General features: G+C 40.5%; 2 protein-coding genes across 8 annotated transcripts in view; one reads left to right on the top strand and one right to left on the bottom strand.

Moving 5' to 3' along the window:
• Positions 1-1,524: 1,524 nt before the first annotated feature.
• The window catches only part of SLC22A10 (solute carrier family 22 member 10), a 39,041-nt gene continuing 16,088 nt past the window's right edge, over positions 1,525-24,477 (bottom strand). Inside the window, exons 3-10 of one of the 7 annotated variants that reach the window (XM_059145024.1) lie at positions 11,578-11,732; positions 11,307-11,475; positions 9,981-10,104; positions 8,162-8,277; positions 6,511-6,725; positions 4,982-5,090; positions 3,992-4,195; positions 1,527-2,662 (exon numbers count right to left, since the gene is read on the bottom strand). In XM_059145024.1, the coding sequence (XP_059001007.1) occupies positions 2,602-2,662; positions 3,992-4,195; positions 4,982-5,090; positions 6,511-6,725; positions 8,162-8,277; positions 9,981-10,104; positions 11,307-11,475; positions 11,578-11,732 (1,153 nt within the window). In that variant the 3' untranslated portion in view covers positions 1,527-2,601. Of the gene's footprint in view, positions 2,663-3,991; positions 4,196-4,981; positions 5,091-6,510; positions 6,726-8,161; positions 8,278-9,980; positions 10,105-11,306; positions 11,476-11,577; positions 11,733-24,477 lie in introns of those variants that run through there. The other 6 variants (XM_059145034.1, XM_059145050.1, XM_059145045.1 and 3 more) reach the window with 6 other exon arrangements.
• Positions 22,072-24,405, top strand: LOC131814329 (uncharacterized). The gene is made up of 2 exons (XM_059145091.1): positions 22,072-22,085; positions 22,456-24,405. Exon 2 carries the CDS (start codon positions 22,465-22,467, stop codon positions 23,416-23,418), a length of 954 nt encoding a protein of 317 aa, XP_059001074.1. The 5' UTR covers positions 22,072-22,085; positions 22,456-22,464; the 3' UTR covers positions 23,419-24,405.

Here is a 24,477-nt window from a genome sequence, read left to right as displayed (position 1 = left end):
GGGGGAGATTGGCCTCACCCTATTCTCATCCCAGGAGCAGGGAATTCCCATTTGCTGCTGTTCAGGAAGTCCTCACAGAAGAACCAACAGTCTCCCCTCTTGTGTCCCCAGCTTCCATCAGATCCCTGCCTCCATCGCGTCTGTCGGCCCACCAGGTGGCACAGTTCTCCTGCGCTTTATGTCAGGTGTCACGCTGGGTTTCAAAGCTCCCGAGTCTGGGGCCCCGGTGTGGTGCAGACTGGCACTGATCCTCTGGGAGAGGGCCACACTGTCGGCGGTGCCAGCTTGTCCCAGAAAAGTGGTCAAACAACAATGTGGGGCTAGGGGTTTATGGTAAAGGGCAGCCAAAAGCTGGTTTCTAGGTTAGCTGCCTTCAGCAGGTGCCTCTGCTGCTATTCTAATTACGGGGCCCCTCCAGGGCTCCTGTCTTTTTTTTTTTTTTTTTCCCCCTCTGAGACGCAGTGCTACCTCTCCCAAATGCACTCCAAGGAGGGAAACTGTTCCTACCCTGGGGCCCCGGGGGATCCTCAGAGAACGCTGTCCACTCCCTGGTCTCTACCGTCCTTCCTCCCTGGAGCACAGCTGCGCGGCCAGGCAGGACCCAAGCAACATCTTGAACTTCGGATTTTGAGTTCCTCTGCTTCTAAAGATTTGTGGTAGTCAGCCCCTCTCCTTTTCCCAGTCAGTGGTTTTGGGGAAGAGTTTTTCTTGTGCAATCCCCTGCGTGCTCTCTCTCTCTCTCTCTCCTCTCAAACTCCTCTCCATGATGAGGGCTCCCTCCCCTATGCAGAAAAGCACACTTCTTTTTTCCCCCAAATCAACTCTCAGCAGTTCCTACCGTCGGATGTGGCTGTTTTTCCCCCCTCTCGCTGGGCAGTTTGTTCTCTCAGTATTCACATCAGTTTCTCGGGGTGTTCAGAATGTGTTTGAGGGATGAGGCAAGCATAGGATCTCCATACTACTCTGCCATCTGAACTTGAAACCCAAACCTATATTCATCAGAGATATTGGCTTGTTTGTATTTCTTTCTCTCTCTTTTGTGGTGTCTTTATCTGATTTTGGTATCAAGGTGATACTGGGTTCATAGAATGAATTTGCAAGTTTTCTTCCCTCTTCTATTTTTTTGAAACAGTTTGAGAATGGTATTAAGTCTTCTTTAAATGTTTGGTACAATTTACCTGTGAAGCAATCTGGTCCTGGACTCGTGTTTTTTGAGGAGTTTTATGGTTACTGATTCAATTTCATTGCTGGTAATCTGTCTGTTCAAATTTTCTATTTCTTCCTGCTTCAGTTTGGGTACATAATATGCTTCTAGGAATTTATCCATTTCTTCTAGGTTGTTGAATTTGTTGGCATGTAGGTTTTCATAATATTCCGTTCCAATTATTTGTATTTCTCTCTTTTTCTGTCTGCTTTTCTGCCTACTTGTGATCTCTGTCTGTCAAATGAATAAATAAAATCTTTAAAAATAAATAAATAAATAAATGAATAAATATGTCATGTCCTATTTTACAACCTTTTATTTTATAAATCTCTTGACTGATTTTTAAAAAGTAAAAGAAGTAAAAGTCAAGAAGTCAAGATTTTTAAAAGTAAAAGAAGTAAAGTCAAGAAGTAAAAGCATTTTTGAAAACGTTTTTACTGCTTTTGTGTTTTTTACTTTTCATAATCTTGCTTATGGTCTTTCCTTTCCACTCAAAGAATCCCCTTTAATATTTCTTGCCAGGCTGGTTTAGTGGTCATGAGGTCCTTTAGTTTTTGTTTGCCTGGGACACTTTTTATCACTCTCTCTATTCTGATTGATAGCCTTGCTGGATACAGTAGTCTTGGCTGCATATTTTTCCCTTTCAGTGCTTTGAATATATCATGCCACTCTCTTCTGATCTGCAAAGTTTCTGATGAAAAATCTGCTGATAGTCTGATGGGATTTCCCTTCTAGATAACTATCTTTTTGTTTAGCTGCTTTAATTTTTTTTTCTTTATCACTACTTTTTGCCATTTCAATTACTATGTGTGTTGGTGTGGACCTCCTGGGTTGAATTTGGGGTTGGGGGGGTAGGACTTTCTGTGCCTCCTGGATCTGGATATCTGTTTCTTTCAGATTTGAGAAGTTTTTAGCGATTATTTTTTCCAATAAGTTTTCTGTCCCCTTTTCTTTTTTCCCCCATGTTTTTATTTAAATTCCAGTTAGTTAACATACAGTGTGATATTAATTTCTGATTTGGGGTGTACAATATAGTGATTCAACACTTACATACAACACACAGGGCTCATCACAGCAAGTGCTCTCCTTAATCCCCATCACCCATGTGATCCCTTTTCTCTCAGCCAGCTACATCTTAATTCCATGGTTTTCCTTTGTTTCTGAATATGTATTAGTAATTTACCAATAAATTTGAAACTTTCAACCACTTTCCAAAAATATTAGATTATTCACAGAATTACGTGTTCCCAAAAATTATTTAACTGCAAATTAATGTAAGTGAGATTTGTTTTCCAGTATATTTTTCTTGGAAGTTTGTAGATATAAAAGAACATTCTTGTGTTTTATTTTTATTTCATAGTATTTCTTTTCCTCACCAGTCAGCTCATGGAAACACCTTAAAATTTTGTCACTTTTACGAAGGAATTTATTTCATTTACCTTTCTTGAGAATTCTTTGCTAGAAAAGCAAAACAGAAACAATCAGTCAACCAATCAACCATTCAACAAGCAAAAACAAATATTAAAAAAAAAACAAAGATAAAAATAAGTTTGTGTGCTTTCCATGCACAAGTACAAACAAGTCCTCCAACTATCAGCTTTTTATAACCCAACAAAATTCATGGCATATTGATATTAATGTTGGAAAAGTCTCTGCTGCCTGTGCAGATCCAAGAAATTCCTGCAGTAAGACCCAAGAAGACAGTTTTAAAAGTTGCTACCCTCACTTGGTCTTTTCAGATTTCCCACCAGTCACCCCTTTGGAAAGTCAAGAAGTAGACTGACAATCTTAAGAGAATTCCCTCATTTGTCTGGATTGAATTGTGTTTCCCCATCCCCAAATTCATACATTGAAGTTTTAACTCTCAGTATCTCAGAATGTGAAATTATCACATTCAGATATAGTTGTTGAAGATATAATTAGTAAAGAGGAGGTCATACTGGAGTAGGTTGGGCCCCTGATCACTATGACTGGTATCACAAAAGGGAAAATTTCAACACAGAGACCTGCCTGGAAGAATGCCATGTGAATACTGGAGTTATGTTGCCACAAGCCAAAGATACCAGAAACTTGGAAGAGAGGCTTGGAACAGTCCCTAAGGACTTCAGAAGGAATGTGGCCCTGCTGACACTTGAGCTCAGACTCCCAGCCTCCAGAACTTTGAGGAAATAAATTTCTGCTATTAAGTCACTCAGTTTGTGGAACTTGAGTATGGAGACCCCAGGAAACGAATATACCCTTTATCTCATTTAAAATATTTTGCTGGTTTTTATTTTCTCTATCCTCAATCTTTCCATTACTCATGGCAGCAAAATTGTCTGAATACCAAGATGCCTAAACAAGATTTCTTTCCTCTATTATCTTTCCAAAAAAAGTTTTAACTCTATGTGATCTTCCTAACATGATTCCTTTATTGGCCATGATATTTCTTTCCCCTTCATATCCAAGTGTCCTGTGGATCTCAGAATCATGAGATACCATCATGAATGTGTGTCTCTTATGAAGCTAGGTAATATGTGCCATCACAACAGAGCTAATTTTCATCTCTTCACCACTGAAACTACTGATGAGATCTGGGCAGAGGGGATTTCTGCAATCTAGATTGGAACTCACAGGGGTTAGAAGTGACCCTGCCACTAATGAAAGGCAGTGGCCTGAGACGAAAGTATCCCAGGCAAAGCAGAACCTTCTCAGTGATCTGAAGGACTCATGTGGTGTTTTGCCTTCCTCACCCAAAGACCTAAGGCATACAGTTCCTCCCAGGAGGTGGCTAGAAGATTTACTCACTTATTTTTCACATCGTGGAGGGTGTCAAGCAGAGGCAGATTTCTTGTTTCCGGTAGGATGAGGACAGCAAGACCAGCAATAATGGGCGAGACTCCGTAGATGATCCAGGGCAAAATGGAAAGATACTCCATTAGCATCATCAAGAGGGGAGCCAGCGTTGCCCCACACCTACTAGCCACTGTTTCTAATCCGAAAGCTCGTGCCCTGCAGGTTAAACAACAATACATAATAATCTGATAAAAATCTGCACAAGCAACCTAAGATACCTTATTCTGACTTCATAAAAGATGGAAGATGCTAGAACACAATTGTTAAATATATGGGGTTTGGTGACAAACACTTGTTTTTTAGATTTGCTCTATGATTTCCCAGTTGTCTTTGTTAGGCTCAAATTCATAAATTGATTTTATAATTTTACACAAATATTATATATTGCACCTACCCTGATGAGTTGTCTGGAAGATTAATGAGATGATGCATTAAAGTACTGCTCACCACCAGCACTGGGTGTTACACACAAACAATGAATCAAGGAACACGACATCAAAAACTACTGTATGGTGACTAACATAATATAAATAAATAAATAAATAAAAAGGCACTACTCAGCACAAAGCATGACACAAAGTCAGTTCTCAATAAACTTTGGCTAAAATGTTATCATATTACTGTTAAAATTACAAATGATTGCTTTTATAATAAACAGGTCTTTTTTGAGAGAGAGAGAGTGTGTGGAAGGGGATGAGCAGAGGGAGGGAGGGAGAGATTCTCAAGCAGTCTCCATGCTTAGCACGGAGCCCTATGCAGGGCTCTATCTCAAGACATTGAGATCATGACCCAAGCCAAAATCAAGAGTTGGACACTTAACCAACTGAGCCACCCAGGTACCCCTATAATAAATAGGCCTTATTATGTTTATTCTTGCAATAAATGCCTATTAACTGAGAATGTCCTCTTTCATGCCCTGGCAGAATGTCCATAAACTCATACCTGAGGACTGTGGGGATGAGCTCCAACATGTGGACACCAAAACTAGTGACAGAAGCAGCAGCACAGCTGATTCCCACACTTGCCAAAGCCACACGCAGGGTCTGCATTTCTGGAGACAGAAAGGCCAGTGAGACTAAGAAATCTGGGCTGAAGGAATCAGCATCCACCAAATTTAGCTAGGGGGGAAAAAAAACTTTGTATGGTGTGGGTTTGTTTAAGCTATACTATAGACAATTTTATAGTGCCAGAAGAGCGGGGTGGTTGATAAACTGAGAAATGTAGAGTTGTCAATGTAGGTGCTAAAAAACACATGAAATTACCTGGGTTAGTTGCAGCAAATCTCTCTTCACACCTGAAAATCTTTAGATTTTCTAAAGAAGGAGATGAAGAGTTTAATCTGGCAGAGATTTGCTTTTAATAATTCTGCCCAGTATTACAGCCCTATTGCAGAAAGTGGGACAGTCCTGTGGACAATTACTGGGTCTAAGATTTAGCTCTAAACTTGATAATTTTACAGTTGTCTAAACTTTAAAATAAAAGTGCAGAATTTAAAGTGACAAGTCATCCCGGTTTTCCTGGGAATTAGGGGGTTTTAGCAATAGGGATTTTCATTGATAAAACCAGGAAGATCCCAGGTTCTTATGAAACCAAGAATGGAAATTTCTATTTGGGAAAAAAATGTCAGAATTTGGGAACCAATAAAGAGAAGTTTCAAATAATATGAAAAGAAATCTAATTATAGCTTTACACTATTAGAAAAGACTCTATTGTAAGGGAGTAAGCCTGTACCACTAATGATATTCTGAGGAGTAGAGTCCACAATCTGTAATGCTGTAGGGTACATTCCTGCACTGGGATATAGCTGAACCATAATGCCCAGTAACAATCTCCTGGTCATTACATCCCATCATTCTATTAGCATACAAAGTCATCTAACTGGAATGGACTAGACTTCTAATCTGCTTAATTCCCTGTTCCTATTGTACACTCCTTCACTACTTGGAAAAAAGGGGAAATTTTTCATTTCCTGGAAGTCAAGAAGACTCCTATAAGCAAGGGCTATTGTCGTGGTGACCTAAGACCATACACACACATGTGGATACAGAGCAATCAGGAAACTGACTCATCTTCAAAGCTGGTGACAAGAGCCCAACCAGAACAAGTGACCACATTGTGTCCTCACCTGAGATATAATTGCAAAACCTAGGCCCTTCATGCTTGTTATTAAAAATGTGAAAGGCCAAAAGGCAAGTGATCAATTGCTATCCTGAAGAAACTGTCAGGAATAAAAACACCAGTTTCTAGATACTTCCAGGATGTGACAAAAAGAAATATATATCTGAGCTGCCCATTATGGACCTTTGACTCTTTTCCCAACAAATTCTTAGCAGGATTTGCCTTAAACCCTCAGGTCAGTTTGGGGGAATACTTAGCTCTTTACTCCTTGCTTCAGACAAGTGTGACCAGTACAATCCCTAGAGGATGGGGGAAAAGACATCTCTTTCCCCTACAGTCCAGCCTTCTCTCACCTTGGGGCACAAACGTGTTGACCAAAACAGAAAGTCCCACCAGGAACATGAAAAGTGTCTGGGTTGTTCGACGGCCCATATGATTCTGTACTAAAAGAGGAAGACATCGGATAATGGCAGTGAGGACCCCAAAGATCGCCTGGAACAGGAAAATATTGCTCCCAAGGTGCTGTAGATTGATCATGATGCCATAAAAGGGTATTGTGATTGCAAATCTGTAATGAACAAAGGAGGAAAGACACATGCCGTAAGATTTAAAGCCTACGGTGTTGCAGTTGATGTCTACTTTAACCCAGACAGCTAGTGATTGGTGTTAAAGAGTAAAGACCTAGTCTGATTTGTATAATACATTATTTTAAGGATAATTTTAAAGTTACCATAAATAATTGTCTGGCAATATATATAGACAATACTCCTTCTGTTGTTATTTCGTCTTTGTAAGCAAAGAGTTGGCAATGACTGGGAAACTTAACCTGTCCCAATCACCAAACTGGATGATACAAAGATTAAAATCTAGGGAGAAGAATTTCTTTTTTGGGGCACCGGGGTGGCTCAGTGGGTTAAAGCCTCTGCCTTCGGCTCTGGTCATGATCCCAAGGTTCTGGGCTCAAGCCCCACATCGGGCTGTCTGCTCAGCAGGGAGCCTGCTTCCTCCTCTCTCTCTCTGCCTGCCTCTCAGCCTACTTGTGATCTCTATCTGTCAAATAAATAAATAAAATCTTTAAAAAAAAAAAAAGAATTTCTTTTTTGAGTGTCGTCAGGATGCTGTGAGTCTTTCTTCTCCTTCAACCCCAATACTGTGAAGAACTCAACTAGTTCTTGCTCAAATTGGTCAACTAGTGACGGAAGCTGCGAAGAGATTACCTGTGTCCCCCCTTTATCTGAGGGGCACCTGAGGTCTGCCACAGTTTTAGGGAATTTAAGGCTTATATATGATTTTCTAGGGCTAAGAGAAAATGCCAGAATTTAAGAAAACATGCACCAGCTGTACCATAGGAAATATAATCACAGGTTCCCACCAGGGATCTACAAATTATCATGTGAAAGTCAAGACTAAACAACACACCTCTATGGTAATGGGGAGCAGGACTGTTGGTAAGTTTTATGTGGCATGCAAGCAAACAGTGAGGAGGGAATGAGAGCTGACCCAGTGTCATGGTGGTTCTCACTGTAGGGGATCTATGAGGGGACTCTCTGGGGAATTAGAATTTCTATCTTGATCTAGGTGCTGCTTATATTTTTCCCCGTTGGTATGTTTATCAAGCTGTATATCTTCACAATCTCTTCATGTTACTGCTAGTAAGATTTTATTACACTGAATGTCAACTAACTAGAATTTAAATAAAAATTTGGGAAAATTGTAAGAAAAAGTGAAGGAAACTAAATGTCAAAATCTGTATTGTGGTGGAAGCCCCAGCATCGATCTCCCAGGATGAGAATGGAGCAATATGATGCAATTAATTCCTCATCATATGGTGAGTTTCCTTATAACCTTTTGCCCGTCTCCCAGCGCAGCAGTATCCAGTCTGTTTTCCTCACCTTGTGTCTTCAAATCAGCACACCCTGCACCCACAACACTGCTAGAATCTTTGAAATAAACAGATTCGTGTCTCCCCCTTTTTAAGGTTGTCATGCACTCTGTGAAACCCACCTCACAAATAGTAGGATACAGGTTCTCTTACACAGGATGGGGGTGTGGAACAAATCCCAAATGGTAACTTTGGTTTGTGCTGCCTCCAGCTCGTCCTGCATGCTGGATCTCAAACCCTTTAATAGCAACAAACATGTTTCATTTGCCAACATGGTGTCAGGCATTGTGGTGAGCACCGGTACCCAACAGGACAGGAGAGATACACTCCCTTTCTTTCCAGCATAACTTATTGTACATGCAATCACAGGTGTGAACGGGCTATGAAAGATGTAGAGCATTAAAGAAAACTCAAGGATATTAAACACCAAAATGATATTAATTTCACAGGCAGAATTTAGTGATTCATCAGTTGCATAGAACACCCAATGCTCATCACATCAATTGCCTTCCTTAATGCGTTTCATCCAGTTACCCCTACCCCGCACTCACCTCCCTCCAGCAGCCCTCAGTTTGTTTCCTAGGGTTCAGAGTCTCTTACGGTTTGCCTCCCTCTCAGTCCTCATCTCATTTTAGTTTCCCTTCTCTTCCCCTCTGTTCATCTGTTTTGTTTCTTAAATTCCACATATGAGTGAAATCATATGGTCTTTGTCTTTCTCTGATGGACTTATTTCATTTAGCATAATACCTTCTAGGTCCATCCACATCCTTGTAAATAGCAAATTTCAATAAAAACAAATACATAGATCAATGAAACAGAAGAGAGAGCCCAGAAATGGAACCTTAACTCTGAGGTCAAACAACCTTTAACAAAACAGGAAAGAATATCCAATGGAAAAAAGACAGTCTCTTCAATAAATGGTGCTGGGAACATTAAACTGCCACGTGCAGAAGAATGAAACTGGACCATTCTCTTACATCCTACACAAAAATAAACTTAAAATGGATGAAAGACCTAAATGTGAGACAGGAATCCATCAAAATCCTAGAGGAGAACACAGGCAGCAATCTCTTTGACCTTGGCAGCAAAAATGATATTAAAGGAGGGCATTTGTTGTGTTGAGCACGGGTGTCACATGAATCAGTAAATTGCACTCCTGAAACCAAAGTTACACTATATTTTAACTAACCAGAATTTAAATAAAAATTTGAAAAAAGAAAGTAAATGAGGCCACGGAGAGGTGCAGGTCATCCACAGGAGTTATAGGTTATAGATTTAGATCAAGAAGTGAACTAAAGGGGGGTGCCTCGGTGGCTCAGTGGGTTAAACCTCTGCCTTCGGCTCAGGTCCAGATCCCAGGGTCCTGGGATGGAGCCCCGCATCGGGCTCTCTGCTCAGCAGGGAGCCTGCTTCCCTTCCTCTCTCTCTGCCTGTCTCTCTACCTACTTGTGATCTCTGCCTGTCAAATAAATAAATAAAATCTTAAAAAAAAAAAAAAGAAGAAGAAGAAGAGGTGAACTAAAGGAAGAGATGGGTTGCACAGTGATCAAAGCAGCTTCTGTGTAAGGTGGCCATGAAAGACTAGGGAACCGAGCTTGCCTTCTTGGCTGCCCCTTTTAGGAAAACAGTTTGTCTATCTCAATAAGAAGAAGGTGGAGGGGCACCTGGGTGGCTCAGTGGGTTAAGCTTCTGCCTTCAGCTCGGGTCATGATCTCAGGGTCCTGGAATGGAGCCCCGCATCAGGCTCTCTGCTCAGCGGGGAGCCTGCTTCCCTTCCTCTCTCTCTGCCTGCCTCTCTGCCTACTTGTGATCTCTGTCAAATAAATAAATAAAATCTTTAAAAAGAAGAAGAAGAAGAAGAAGGGGCTGGGGGAGGGGGAGGGGGAGGAGTCTGCTTAGTCTTCCTCCTAACCCGGTAACCACCTTCCGTTTCCTACTCACCTCCATTGTCAGGGCATCTCCAGCATTCTGCATTCCATTTGTGTATGCAACTTTTCTTAGTGCCTCCAAGCCCTCCTCTGGTTTATTGTTGATAATAAGCCACCGAGCAGATTCCACCAGCCACCTGAAGGAAGAAGAGCACACAAATGCAGTCAAGTCTCTCTTGCTTACTTGTCATATGATTATTGACTATGGATGCTTTTAGCCTTCCATCTAATATCCACCACTTCTTGGGTTAGGAATAGAAACTCAAGTTTCAATTCACAAATACTAGGAAAATGTAAGAAAGACCAGTCCATTGCAGTACATCTTTATGGCCAGAAACATAGACTCTGGAGGCAACTCGCCTGTCTACTTACTCAGCAGATTTTCAAAGAAGCATAGGAAGCTTAAGCTTGAGAGTTCCTCATGCATAATTTGGTTCTACCAAATTTGTGCTCATAATATACAGTCTTTAAAAAAAAATAAGTCCCTAAATAATGTAAATGTAAAACCCAACAAAGAAGTACTCCTCCCACTACCAGCTATGTTGATAACTTATTATGTAAGTCAGTCACTTATTTACATCTGCCTCAGTTTTCTCATCAATAAAATGGGGGCAGTAGTACCATCTTCCTTATAGGATAATTATGAGGATATAATGGTATAACGGATAAGTCTGGCATGGATTACACTCTCCTCTGTCTCTGAACTCCTCTCATTGTATGAAATCTATAGTGTGTCTCCATGACGAACTAAACCTGACTCTCCTTTAGATGGTTTTAAGTACAGGAATGAGGTTACCCATAAATAAGTGTTTGTTAAAATTATTTAAGGGAGAAGGGAGTTAACATTTGATGTCAATCATTCAATCTGCATGCCAAACTTTAGTATTGAAGAAACCATGCTGCTCTTTTTTGAATAAATTTGCTGCCTCTTCCTTTTATTCAACTTCACCTACAAAAATGAAAATCTGAAAACTACCATAACTTGATTCACTCCAAAGCCAAAAAAAAAAAAAAAAAGAATTAAAAGAATTTATTTCTGAAATATTTGAGTCTATAGTTTATATTAAGGAAAATAATACTGGAATAACTCTATGACCACTACACTGGGTAGGACTGAAAGCAAAACAAAACCAAAAATACCTAGGACTCCCAGACAGAAAGGTCCTTATTACTTCCTGTTCTGCTTATGAAACTGCACAGACTGAACAGATGAAAGGCATGGGTTTTAGGTTCAGACAATAAGAAAGGGTCTGGGAAATAAGAAAATCAATATATTGCAATTCAGTCCTCATTTTTGTCCCAGGTTCCCATAAGGCAAAACGAGAAAGAAGGATCATACCTGGAGGAGAAAAAGAAGACAAGGAAAGGTACAGACACCACCAGCTGCAGAGTGCGCCACTCTCGAAAGACAAATGCCAGTCCTCCCAAGAGTATGTGTCCCACACTGAAGGCACAGGATATCACTGTTATTACCATTACTCTAGATGGAGGCCTTATCCACTCTGTGACTGAAAGAAAACCCAGTTGGGATATTAATATCAGATAAAGGTGAAAGTTCAAGGTCAAATTCAAGGCTTGGATAATGGAGAAGAACAAAATTGTTGACTTACTGAGCATACCATCATTTGCCAGGATGATGATGGAAGAACAACCAGACAAGAAGCGGAGTAAGCAGTAAATGTGAAAGTTGGAAACAAAAGCTGCACTGGTCCCAACGATGGTAAGCTGTAGGAGACACCACCTGAGAATCAACTTTCTCCCAAACCTAAGAAACAGAGTCAGATTAGATTATGGGAGCAATGAGAATTTGTGCAGAAAAACACACACACACACAAAAAAAAAAAAATTAAGAAAACCAAAAGCATACTCTGAAATTTAGAGAATATTTTAATGAGTGATTCTTTGTACCTGAGAGTTTGACAAATGAAGAGCTAAAACAACAGAAATCTCAAAAATAATAACTGTGTTCATAATGTAGACAAACAGTAACAAAACTTTATTATCCAATCACCAGGAGGCCTTTCATACCAAGTGATAACATATAAAAAAGAAAAAATACTGGAAATTGTAGTATACTATGAGCATCCATTGTACTATCATATGTATTTAGCATAGTAGGGAGTCTGTAAATCGTCTAGAACGCAGGAGAGCTGTGTACTTGGGTCTCTAGGACCATACAGGTTAAGGTTAAACTGATACGGAACTGATGGTTACATCAGTGGAACAATCAAAGTTGCTTAACGGTTGTGTAAGAGGGACTCTGTTAAAGCTGGATATATAGGCCTCAAGCAACATGCCTTATCTAGAACAGAATGTAAGAGTGCCACAGCTCAAAGAAAGAAAATTAGAGAAATTTCTCAGAGGAAAGAATTACATGAGATGTAGACTGAGGGGAGAAACGTGAAAGACAAAGAAAAGGAAACTCTGTGGATCACTAGGCATCAGGAAAATGGAGTCATAGTTGGAACAAGTGGGACTAAATAAAATCTGCTCGTCTACATGCTCAGTAAGAAAAATACATGGACAAAGTTTAAGATTGGGAAATCCTCTGCAATATTTGAAAAAGAATTCCAAAAATATTCAAGTAATTCCCCCCAAAAGGCAAAAGGTGTGAAACATAGGAATGAAAACAACAAATGATCCCACATCACAATCATTATCGTCACCCAAGAAATAAGACAGAAAACAAAAAATAAATAAATAAAATGGTAGACTGAAACAAAACCATAACAACAATCACAACCAAATGTATTGCTAATAGCCCAGTCTATCAAATAATAGACATTACCAGAATAGGTTAAATATATATATATATATATATATATATATATATATATATACACACACACACTGTCAATAATCGTACTTAAAATACTGTAGGGTGAAAGTACGTGATAGAAAAAGATATACAATTCATATAGCAAAAGGAAGAACACTGCAGTCTTTATATTAATATCAAATAAAATGAATTTCAAAACAGAATACATTTGCAGAAATAATGCTGAAAATGTCAAGTGTATATACACTCAAAAAATTACAAAACACATGAATTAAAATTGACAAAATCTGAAATATAATTCACAATGATAGTTGGAGACAGTTTTCAATATATGTATTGTGGGAAGATATATATAATACAAAAGTTGCCATTTTAATCTTTTGCAGATGTACAATTCAGTGGTTAATTACAGTCATCATATTTCACGATCATGACTATTGCCATTTTCATCACCCTAGACAAAAAACTTTATAAACATTAAGCAACAACTCCTCATTCTTCCCTTCCCTCTCTTCCTTCTAGTAATCTCTAATCTACCTTCTGTCTCCACTAATTTGCCTAGTCTAGATATTTTTATGAAATGTAGGCAATGCTTACATTTGTCCTTCTGTGCCTGTCTTAGTTCAGTTAGCATGACTGTTTTGAGGTTTGTTTGTGTTGTACCATATGCCATTCTTTTTTCTGGATGAATAATATTACATATATATATATATATATATATATATATACACACACACATATATATGTGTATGTATATATATATACATGTATATGTGTGTATACACACACACACATTTATATATATACATATATATATAATATTTGTTTATCCATTAATCTGTTGATGGATACTTGAATTGTTTCACCTTTGGCTATAGAAGTAATGCTGTCGTGAACATCAGTGTACAACTACCTGTTGAAGTCCCTGTTTTCAATTTTTTATAGTATACACCTAGGAAGGGAATTGCTGGTTCATATGGCAATTCTGCTTAGATTTTTGAACTGTCTTCCACAATGGCTTCACTACTTTCTGTTCTCAACATCAGTGCCCAAGGGTTTCAATTTCTCCACATATCTATTCAAGATCTTTGCTGATTTTTATTATTTATCATCTTGTTGTTGAGTTGTAGGTGTTCTTTATGTATTCTGGATATTAAGCCCCTTTCAGATATATGATTTGCAAATATTTTCACTGATTTGTAGGTTGTCTTCTAACTCTCTTGATAATGACAATGTTAATTTTTATGAAATCCAATCTACTTATTTTTCTTTTGTTGTTTGTGCTCTTGTTTACAAGGTTGTAAACATTTATTTCTATGCTTTAAGAATTTTATAGATCATTGATTCATTTAGAGCTAATTTTTGCATAGAACATCAGGTAGGGGTAAACCTCATTCTATTTTTTTACTAACATATAATGTATTATTTGTTTTGGAGGTAGCGGTCTGTGATTCATCAGTCTTACACAACTCACAGCGCTCACCATAGCACACACCCTCTCCAGTGTCCATCACCCAGCTACCCCATCCCTCCCTTATCCACTCCAGCAACCCTCAGTTTGTTTCCTGAGATTAAGAGTCTCTTATGTTTTGTCTCCCTCTCTGGTTTCATCTTGTTTCACTTTTCCTTCCCTTCCCCTAATAGCCTCTGTCTTGTTTCTCAAATTCCTCAAATCAGTGAGACCATATGATTTGTCTTTCTCTGATTGACTTATTTTGCTTAGCATAATACGCTCTAGTTCCATCCACGGCATTGCAAATGGCAAGATTTCATGGGTTTTGATGGCTGCATTATATTCCATTATATATATATACCACATCTTCTTCATCCATTCATCTGTTGATGGACAGCTGAGCCCTTTCCATAGTTTGGCTACCGGGAACATTCCTGCTATAAACATTGAGGTGCATATGTCCCTTTGGATCACTACATTTATATCTTTGTGGTAAATACCTACTAGTGCAATAGCTGGGTCATAGGGTAGCTCTATTTTCAACTTTTTAAGGAACTCCATACTGTTTTCCAGAGTGATCGGACCAACTTGCATTCCCACCAACAGTGTAGGAGGGCTCCCCTTTCTCCACATCCTCACCAACATCTATTGTTTCCCGACTTTTTAATTTTAGCCATTTTGACTGGTGTGAGTTGGTATCCCTCTGTAAACTTCATTCTATTTTATGTGAAAATTCAGTTCAATGCCATTTGCTGAAGAACATGTTCTTTTCTACACTGAATGGCCTTGACACCCTTGTTCAAAAGTCAGTTGGCTATAAATGTATGAGTTTACTTCTGGACTCTCAGCTCTACTACAGTGATTTATATGTCTATCCATATGCCAAAACCATAGTAATCATTTACTGTAACTCGGTAGTAATTCTGAAGCCAGGAAACACAAGTCCTCTGAATTTATTCTTCTTTTTCAACACCATTTGACTATTTGGATCCCCATGCAATTTCATCTGAATCTGAAGTTCAGCTTTTTCATTTTTGCAAAAAACAATACTGGATTTTGATAGGGATTTCATAAAAACTATAGATTGCATTAAGTACTACTGACTTATTCCTAATATTACATCTTCCTACCTCATTAACATGGGATGTTTCCATTTATTTAGTTCTCTAATTTCTTCTTTTTTCTTTTTCTTTTCTTTTTAGAGGGAGAATCTTAAGCATGCTCCACCCTGCTGAAGCACAGACCCCAATGCAGGGCTCAACCTCACTACCCTGAGATCATGACCTTAGCCAAAATCGAGTCAGATGCTTAACTGACTGAGCCACCCAGGTGACCTGACCTATCTTCATTTTTAAAAAATTATTTTCCCCTTTTGCTGTTCAGCTTGGGAGCTTCCCATTACCCTGTCTTCCAGATCACTGATATGTTCTTCTGCATCCACTAATCTACTGTTGATTTCCTCTCCTGTGTTTTTTATTTCAGTTGTATTCTTCAACTCTAATTCTTTTTTAAATTTAAACGACATATCAGATAAAGGACTAGTGTCCAGAATCTATAAAGAACTTAGCAAACTCAACACCCAAAGAACAAATAATCCAATCAAGAAATGGGCAGAGGACATGAACAGACATTTCTGCAAAGAAGACATCCAGATGGCCAACAGACACATGAAAAAGTGCTCCATATCACTCGGCATCAGGGAAATACAAATCAAAACCACAATGAGATATCACCTCACACCAGTCAGAATGGCTAAAATTAACAAGTCAGGAAATGACAGATGCTGGCGAGGATGCGGAGAAAGGGGAACCCTCCTACACTGTTGGTGGGAATGCAAGCTGGTGCAGCCACTCTGGAAAACAGCATGGAGGTTCCTCAAAATGTTGAAAATAGAACTGCCCTATGACCCAGCAATTGCACTATTGGGTATTTACCCTAAAGATACAAACGTAGTGATCCAAAGGGGCACGTGCACCCGAATGTTTATAGCAGCAATGTCCACAATAGCCAAACTATGGAAAGAACCTAGATGTCTATCAACAGATGAACGGATCAAGAAGATGTGGTATATATACACAATGGAATACTATGCAGCCATCAAAAGAAATGAAATCTTGCCATTTGCGACAACATGGATGGAACTAGAGCGTATCATGCTTAGCGAAATAAGTCAAGCAGAGAAAGACAACTATCATATGATCTCCCTGATATGAGGAAGTGGTGATGCAACATGGGGGCTTAAGTGGGTACGAGAAGAATAAATGAAACAAGATGGGATTGGGAGGGAGACAAACCATAAGTGACTCTTAATCTCACAAAACAAACTGAGGGTTGCTGGGGGGAGGGGGTTTGGGAGAAGGGGGTGGGATTATGGACATTGGGGAGGGTATGTGCTTTGGTGAGTGCTGTGAAGTGTGTAAACCTGGTGATTCACAGACCTGTACCCCTGGGGATAAAAATATATGTTTATAAAAAATAATAAATAAATAAATAAATAAAAATTTAAATTCAGTTAACCAGCTTATAGTACACCATTAGTTTTAGATGTAGTGTTCAATAATTTATCAGTTTTGTGTAACACCTAGTGCTCATCGTATCAGGTGCCCTCCTTAATGCCCATCACCCAATTACCCCATTCCCCCACCCACCTCCACTCCAGCAACCCCCAGTTTGTTTCCAAGAGCTAAGAGTCTCCCACGGTTTTTCTCCCTCCCTGATGACTTCCCATTCTGTTTTCCTCCCTTCCCCTATTGTCCTCTACCCTGTTTCTTATATTCCACATATACATGGAACTGTAGTAATTGTCTTTCTCTGGTTGACTTATTTTGCTCAGCATAATACCCTCCACACTGGTCCTTTTTTGTATTTTCTATCTCTTTATTGGAAGTATCAATGAGTTCTTCCACTCTTCTCTCCAGTCTGTATCTTTACTATCATTACTTTAAATTCTTTATCAAGCATATTGCTTATCTCCATTTAATTTTGTTCTTTTTCTGATGTTTTTTTTTCTTTTAGAGCATATTTTTCTGTCTCCCTATTTTGCTTGACTTTCTCTGTTTGTTTTTATAAATCTGGCAGAAGAGTGACTTCTCCTAAACTTGAAGGAACAACCTTGTGTATGATTGTCCCCAGTGTAGATTGTGTGTGGCGGGTGACTTTTGCTGGCTTCCTGGACCTGTGGCTGATATGCGCTGGGGGTCCTGGGGCTTTCCATGTAGCTGTCAAAACAGCTAAAGCTAAAGCAGATGCAAGCCAACTAAAACAAATCAGGTGGTTCTGGAGTGTTCTGGGGCACTTTGCCCCCTTGTCCCCTCAGCATAAAGACTAGGGTTGTAGTGAACATTAACCAGGAGTGTCCCAGTGTACACTGCCCTGTGACTGCCTTGGTGGGATGCCTGGAGCTGGTGTGGGCTAGGGATCCAGGTTTCACTAAGGTGGCATGCCAGTTAGGGCACCCAGGCTGTGCTCTGATCTGGGCTTTCATGTTAGAGGGGAAGTGTGGACAGAGTCCATTAGCTCCACACACCTGGAGAGCATTCGAAGAGCTCCCCTCCACCCTGTTTGGCAAAATTCTAGGCTAGCTCTTTGATATGCTAGTTGCTTTTTTTAATTAGAAAAATATGATTTTATTTAAAATTTTTATTAAATTTTTAAATTTAATTTTATTTTTTCAGTGTTCAAAGATTCGTTTTTTATGCACCACACCCAGTGCCCCATGTAAATGTGCCCTCCTTAATACCCACAACCAGGCTCCCCCATCCCCAACCCTCTCCCCTCCAAAACCCTCTGTTTGTTTCTCAGAGTCCACAATCTCTCATGCTTTGTCTCCCCCTCCAATTTCCCCCAATTCACTTTTCCTCTCCATCTCCTAATGTTCTCCGTGTTATTCCTTATGCTCCACAAGTAAGTAAGAAACCATATGATAATTGACTTTCTCTGCTTGACTTATTTCACTCAGCATATTTGCTTTTTTAAACCATGGCTTTAAGGAAGAAGGAGAAGGAGGGGTAGGATAAAAGAAAAAAGAAAAGAAGGGAAAAAACCAAAAACCAAAAATCTACAGCTTTTTTTCTGTGTCCCAGCTCGACCAGGGCTGGTGTGAGGTTGTGGACCCAGGGATCTCTGAGGCAGCAATCCAGTTATGGCATTCAGGCCCTGCACTGGTCTGGGCTTTTAAAATAGACAGGGAGCATCAGCCAGTCCCTCTGACCTGGAGAGTGTTCCTGCAGCTCCTCCTCCATCTGGCTGGTGAAATTCTAGTGCTGTCTTTACTTATGCTAGCTGCACTTTTTTTTTCTCAATTCTTTTCTTTAAATTCCAGTATGTTACCGTACAGTGTGATATTAGTTGCTTTTTTTTTTTTCTGTGCCCAAGGACAGAGGAAGCTGTTCCCAGTCCTTCAGCACTATCCCTCATAGCGTGGGGATGGAGGTTCCCTTGGTCACCATGTTGCTATCTCTCTGGATGTTCTCTTTGCTGTTCTGTCTTCTGTTGTGCAGAAGATGTTCAGTGGCCTTCAGTTCAGTTCATCCTCAGGAGGGCTGTTCTACATTTAGGTGCTCTTTGGTGTGTTCCATGGGGGTTGACTCCAGGGTCTTCCTATGTCACCTTTATGACTTCACACATACACCCCCATTCCACACACACACACACACACACACACACACACACACTTTTATAAACTTTCATGCTGTTGTTTAGTGCCACATTGTTTCAACTTGAAGAAATCCCTTCAGCACTTCTTGTTAGGCAGTTCTAGTGGTGATGCATTCCCTCAGTGATTGTTTATCTAGGAAAGTCTTTATTTCTCTTTCATTCTTTTTTTTTTCAGGTTTTATTTGTTTTTCATCTCATCTTATTCATTCATTCATTCATTTTTAGCCTTTTAAATTCCAGTATACTTACTTGTGTTACTTATACTTGTTACGTGAGTTTCAGGTATACAATATAGTGATTCATCAATTCTACACATTAGTCAGGGTTCATTAGGACAAGTGTACTCCTTGATCCCCATAACGGATTTCTCCCAAGCCCCTGCCCACCTCCATTCTGGTAACCATCAGTTTGTTCTCTGTAGATAAGGGTCTGTTTCTTATATCTTATATCTTATTTCTTATATCTCTTTTCTTATATCTCTTTTTTCCCTTTGTTCCTTTGTTTTGTGTCCTAAATTCCACATATGAATGAAATCATATGGTACAAAGAGACAGTTTTGCCAGATAAAGTGTCCTTGGTTGGCAGGGTTTTTTTTTAAAGATTTTATTTATTTATTTGACAGACAGAGATCACAAGTAGGCAGAGGGGTAGGAAGAGAGAGAAGGAAGCAGGCTCCATGCTGAGCAGAGAGCCCGATGTAGGGCTCCATCCCAGGACCCCGGGATCATGACGCAAGCCAAAGACAGAGGCTTTAACCCACTGAGCCACTAAGGTGCCCTGGTTGGCAGGTTTTTCTTTCAATATTTTGAATATATAATTCCACTCTCTGTTGGACTGTAGGGTTTCTGAGAAGTCTACTGATTGTCCTCTGGCAATTCCCTTGTTTTTGACAAATCACTTTCTTCTTGCTGCTTTACAAACTCTCTCTTTAACTTGTGATTATTTGATTATTCAGTTCTACTGGACTTGCCATTGACCCTTTTTGGGTTCTACCTATTTGGGAACTTTGGGGATTCATAAATCAAGATGTCCATTTCTTCCTCTAGATTTGAGGAGTTCTTAGCCATTATTTCTTTAAATAAGCATTCTTCTGTCCTTTTCTCTCTCTCTTCTCCTTCTAGGACAACCATAAGGCACACATTGTCTCACTGGATTTTGTCCCATAAGTCTCATATGCTTTCTGAACTCTTTTTCAACTTTTTTTTCTTTCTGTTCCTCTAACTGGATAATTTCAAAAGACCTCTCCTGAAGTTCACTTATTTTTCCTTCTGCATGATCGAGTCTGATGTTGAAGCTCTCTGTTGAATTTTTCACTTCAGTCACTGGATTCTTCAGTTCCAGGATTTCTATTTGGTTCTTTTTTAATGTTTTTTCTTTTGTTTCTTTATTACACTTCTCATTTTGTCCGTGTACTGTTTTCCTAATTTCATTTAGTTGTCCATCAGTGCTCTCTTGTATTTCTCTGAGCTTCTTTAAGATAATTATTTTGAATTCTTTCTCAAAAAGTTGAAGGATTTCGATTTCTTTAGGGACAGTTATTGGGGCTTTATTAGTTTCTTTTGATGGTATCATGTATCCCTGATTCTTCATGATTGTATAGCCTTGCATTGGTTTCTCTTCATTGAAGGAGCAGACACTTCTTGACTTTATAGATTGGTTTTGAGTCCCCAGACTGTTGGGACTGCCTCTGAAATCATGGTTGGGTGAGGCTGGAGCTGGGTGATGTGGCTGCTGTGGGGTCCATGATGATACCCATTTAGTGGGCCTTTTACTGGCGGTATAAGTTGGTGTGGCTCCTGCCAGGCCCCTGGACTGGCAAGACTGCCCTGATCCTTGGTGTGCAGTGTCACAGGACCACTTCAAGACCTGCGGTAAGGTCTGAGTCCAGTAGGTCTGTAATCAAGGTCACCAATGAGCATGGCACTTCCTGGATCACTTAGTGGATGTGGCTTGTGGCAAAGTCACAGAAAAATTGGGTTGGAACTGGATCTGCAAGGGTCAGGTTCCTTTCTGGTCCACAGCTAAGACCACAATCAGTGGGCCTGTTACTAGAATGCTTCTCAAGTCTGCTCTTCTCAATCTTAACCTCTACTGAGTTTTGAAAATCTGACCTGAATCCTAAGGTTCCAACAAAGGCGTTTTTGTCTTTGGATGATGGCTAAATCATTGTTGCGATATGGGGATAAACCTAGGGACCTCCTATTCTGTCCTCTTGCTGACATCATTACACTTCTTTTCCCTCTTTTAATGTAGGTATTTATAGCTATGAATGTCCCACTGAGCACTGTCTTCACTACATCCCATAAATTTTGGTATGTTGACATTTTTATTAAATTGATCTGAGTATTTTCTAAACCCCTTTGTGATTTCTTCTTTGACACATTAGTTGTCTTTAAGTGTGCTGTTTAATTTCTATGAATTTGAATTTTCCAGTTTTGCTTCTGCTATTGACTTCTGGTTTCACTCTCTTATAATCAGAGAAGATATTTTATATAATTTTGATCTTTTGAAGTCTATTGATTCCTGGTTTTGCACCTTATAATGCAGTCTAGTCGAAATAATGTTCTGTGTACCCTTGAAAAGTGTGTATATTCTGCTATTGTCAGGTAGAGAGTTCTGCATGTCGGTCGGCCATGCTAGTTTCTGCTCAAGTCCTCTAACTCCTTACTGTTCTTCTGTCTAGATGTTACTCCATTATTAAAACTGAGGCATTGACTATGGAAAACCATATGGAGGTTTCTCAAAACATTGAAAATAGAGCTACCTGATTGTGGGGAGCCATCCAGCAGATGCAAGGAGTCACGTAGACGGGAGTGCCTGAAAGATTGAGGAACTGAGAATGATTGGTTTAGGAGGATGTGGGTGCGCTCGTGGCTGACGCACACAGCACCAGGAGCCAAGAGATAAACGCATGATCACCGCTAGAGAACAATAGAGTCCTGTATGGTTACATAAGGGTCCACAAGGACACTGCGTGCACGGCGTTATGATTGGCCAAATAGGGGGGCGAGAACGGGTGAACTTCGTAGATAAATACTGCTGTAAGTGCTTGGTGTGGCGTGGCCTCCATTAGCATTAGTACATTAGCATTAGTAATAAAAGAAGTTTGCCACTCACCTCGTCTGCGGGTCGTTCTTGCGGGCCGAGAACGACATCTGGTGCCGAAACCCGGGATCCCTATCTCCAGACGCAGAACGAGGATCGAGGTAAGAGCAACGATAAGGTAAAGAGTGCACCTATTTCTGTCTATTGACAGGGAAGTTCCCTGAAGACAATAAGACGTTAGGAGTTTGTGAAGTTCTTCAGGGACGATAAGAAGTTCCCCGTAGACGATAAGACGTTAGGAGTTTGTGAAGTTCTACGGAGACAATAAGGGAAGTTTCCTCGGTATGGGGAACAATTTTGCTGTTTTTATTAGCTAACTTTTGATTCAGTTCTTTCATCAAACGCTCATAATCAGCTATTTCTATATTCATCAGTGTGATTTGCTAGGCATCCTTACTAACCAGTTCTAATTCTTGCATGGTTTTCTGAAGCATCTTGTTGTGCCATTCTATTAATCTGTAAGTTATTTTGGGTGTCCTGTAATTTGATTTTTAGTTGATCTGAATGGGGAACGATCTTGCTCGCTTGGAGGACTCCTTAAAAGATGTCCTCAAGACGAACGGTACCCCCTTAAAGGCAAAAACAGCGAGGGCTTTTTTAAAAGAAGTAAAAGAGATTGCCCCCTGGTTTATAGAAGAAGGGCTCCTAAATGTGCCACAATGGGAAAACCTGGGTGAGGACTTAAAACGCTGCCCCTCTACATCCCCAGGGACTCTAGCTGTGTGGTCCCTGGTGAAGGTATGTTTACAATCCCCCCGAGAGCCCCTGCAGCGAGCAGTACTACAGGGAGGGAAAGTCCTTGAGCAAATGAAGGGAGAGTCCCGTAAGGGCTCCTCCCGAGATTCTGAATCCGAAAGCGAAAGCTCAGAAGGGATGTCCGAACGCGAGTTACAGGAGATAGGAAAGATAGAGGCAAGTAACAAGAAAAGGGAATCTCCCGGTCTCCAGACAGACTTGGAGACCGCGAGGCAGCAACTTGAGGAAAAGAAGGCGGAATTGCAAAAGGTGTTAGGAGAGTTAAGAATGCAGGGAGAAGTAATGGCGCAGCTGAAGACAGGGGCGGAAGCTACAGTTGTGGCGCAGTCGAAATTAAAAACGGAAGTTACACCGCTTCCGCATTCCAGCCCCACAGCGCTACCCCATGAGTGGCCCCCGCCTTATAGGCCCAGCTGCGCCAAGACATGCTATTGTTCGGGCTGTACCGCGGAAAATTGGAGAGAGGTCCTTGGCCCGGGAAAAGGCTTTTTTCCAGTGTTAGAAGATCAGAATCAGCAGAGGTACCACCAGCCACTAGATTTCAAATTGGTAAATCAGCTTAAGGAGGCAGTCAGCGCCTATGGACCCCAGGCAGCTTTCACTGTCTCCCTTGTGGAGTCGCTGGGAACACTTTACCTCACTCCTGAGGATTGGGCCAACCTGGCCAGAGCGGTTTTAAGATCACGTAAGCTCTCGATTTGAAACAAATGTTACTTAAGCACATAAGTTACTCACCAATGCCCGTCTGTGTTAGAGCTCCCTTTCTCTTCATAGTTTTTAATGCTTCTACTATTAACAAGTCATCTAGTCTCTCTTGTGAGTCCCAGAATTGTCTGCTATCAGAATGTTGGAATGCCACGGTGGGAGACTCGGCAGTAATAGCCAAGATACCGACGTATATCCCGATGCCAGTACAGGTGAACCCCGACAACCTGCCGGTGCTGCTTCGACATAAATGAGACTTTGACTGCAGCAACACTCAACAATGTCACCGGGAGGGTAGCTGAAGCCCTTGCAACACAAAATTAGATTAATGGACTGTTAGGTGTATACAAAACCCACGCGGACATTGTCCTTGTTTTCTCACTTCCCTTCCCTGACGCACGCATGGTATGTTGTAGGAACAATTATAGGAGTGCTAGTGGTAATTGTTCTTTTCATGTGCCTCTTGCCTTGTGCGGTTAAAATTATACTCGCAGAAGTTTATAAGTTAAGAGCCATCATACGTAACCATCAGCTAATCAACCGCGGTGGGCTCAAAATGTCACCTTGAACGCCACCCAAGTATCCAAGTATCTCTTGGCTCCGTCGGCGATTTGGTTAGTATGTTATAACAATCAGTCTCATTCCTCAAAAACTGGGCAGGCATAGGAGCCCTGATTATGTTGATGATTCTGGCTCAAGTGCTCCTACTAAGATGCATCTGTAGAGTTGCACGACGGCAGCAACGGCAGCAACAAGTTTTGGTTCAAGCTATGATGGCTCTGGAGGCTAGCACCTCCCCCCCCAAATATGGCTTAGTACGCTGGATCGGTAGCCAAAGACGGGTAAGACTGATCCCTCACCATAGCAACCTAAGACAGGGGCTCCTCAGCTAGGGGGAGTACCCGATGACGGGTAAGCATGTGTGCTGAGGATTGGCAACCTAAGACAGGCACGATCCCTGCCATATAAACAATAAAAAAGGGGGAGCTGTGGGGAGCCATCCAGCAGATGCAAGGAGTCACGTAGACGGGAGTGCCTGAAAGATTGAGGAACTGA

Source organism: Mustela lutreola, chromosome 1 (assembly GCF_030435805.1).
Source record: "Mustela lutreola isolate mMusLut2 chromosome 1, mMusLut2.pri, whole genome shotgun sequence".
Taxonomy (NCBI): domain Eukaryota; kingdom Metazoa; phylum Chordata; class Mammalia; order Carnivora; family Mustelidae; genus Mustela; species Mustela lutreola.
This window is presented reverse-complemented; position numbering and strand designations above follow the sequence as displayed.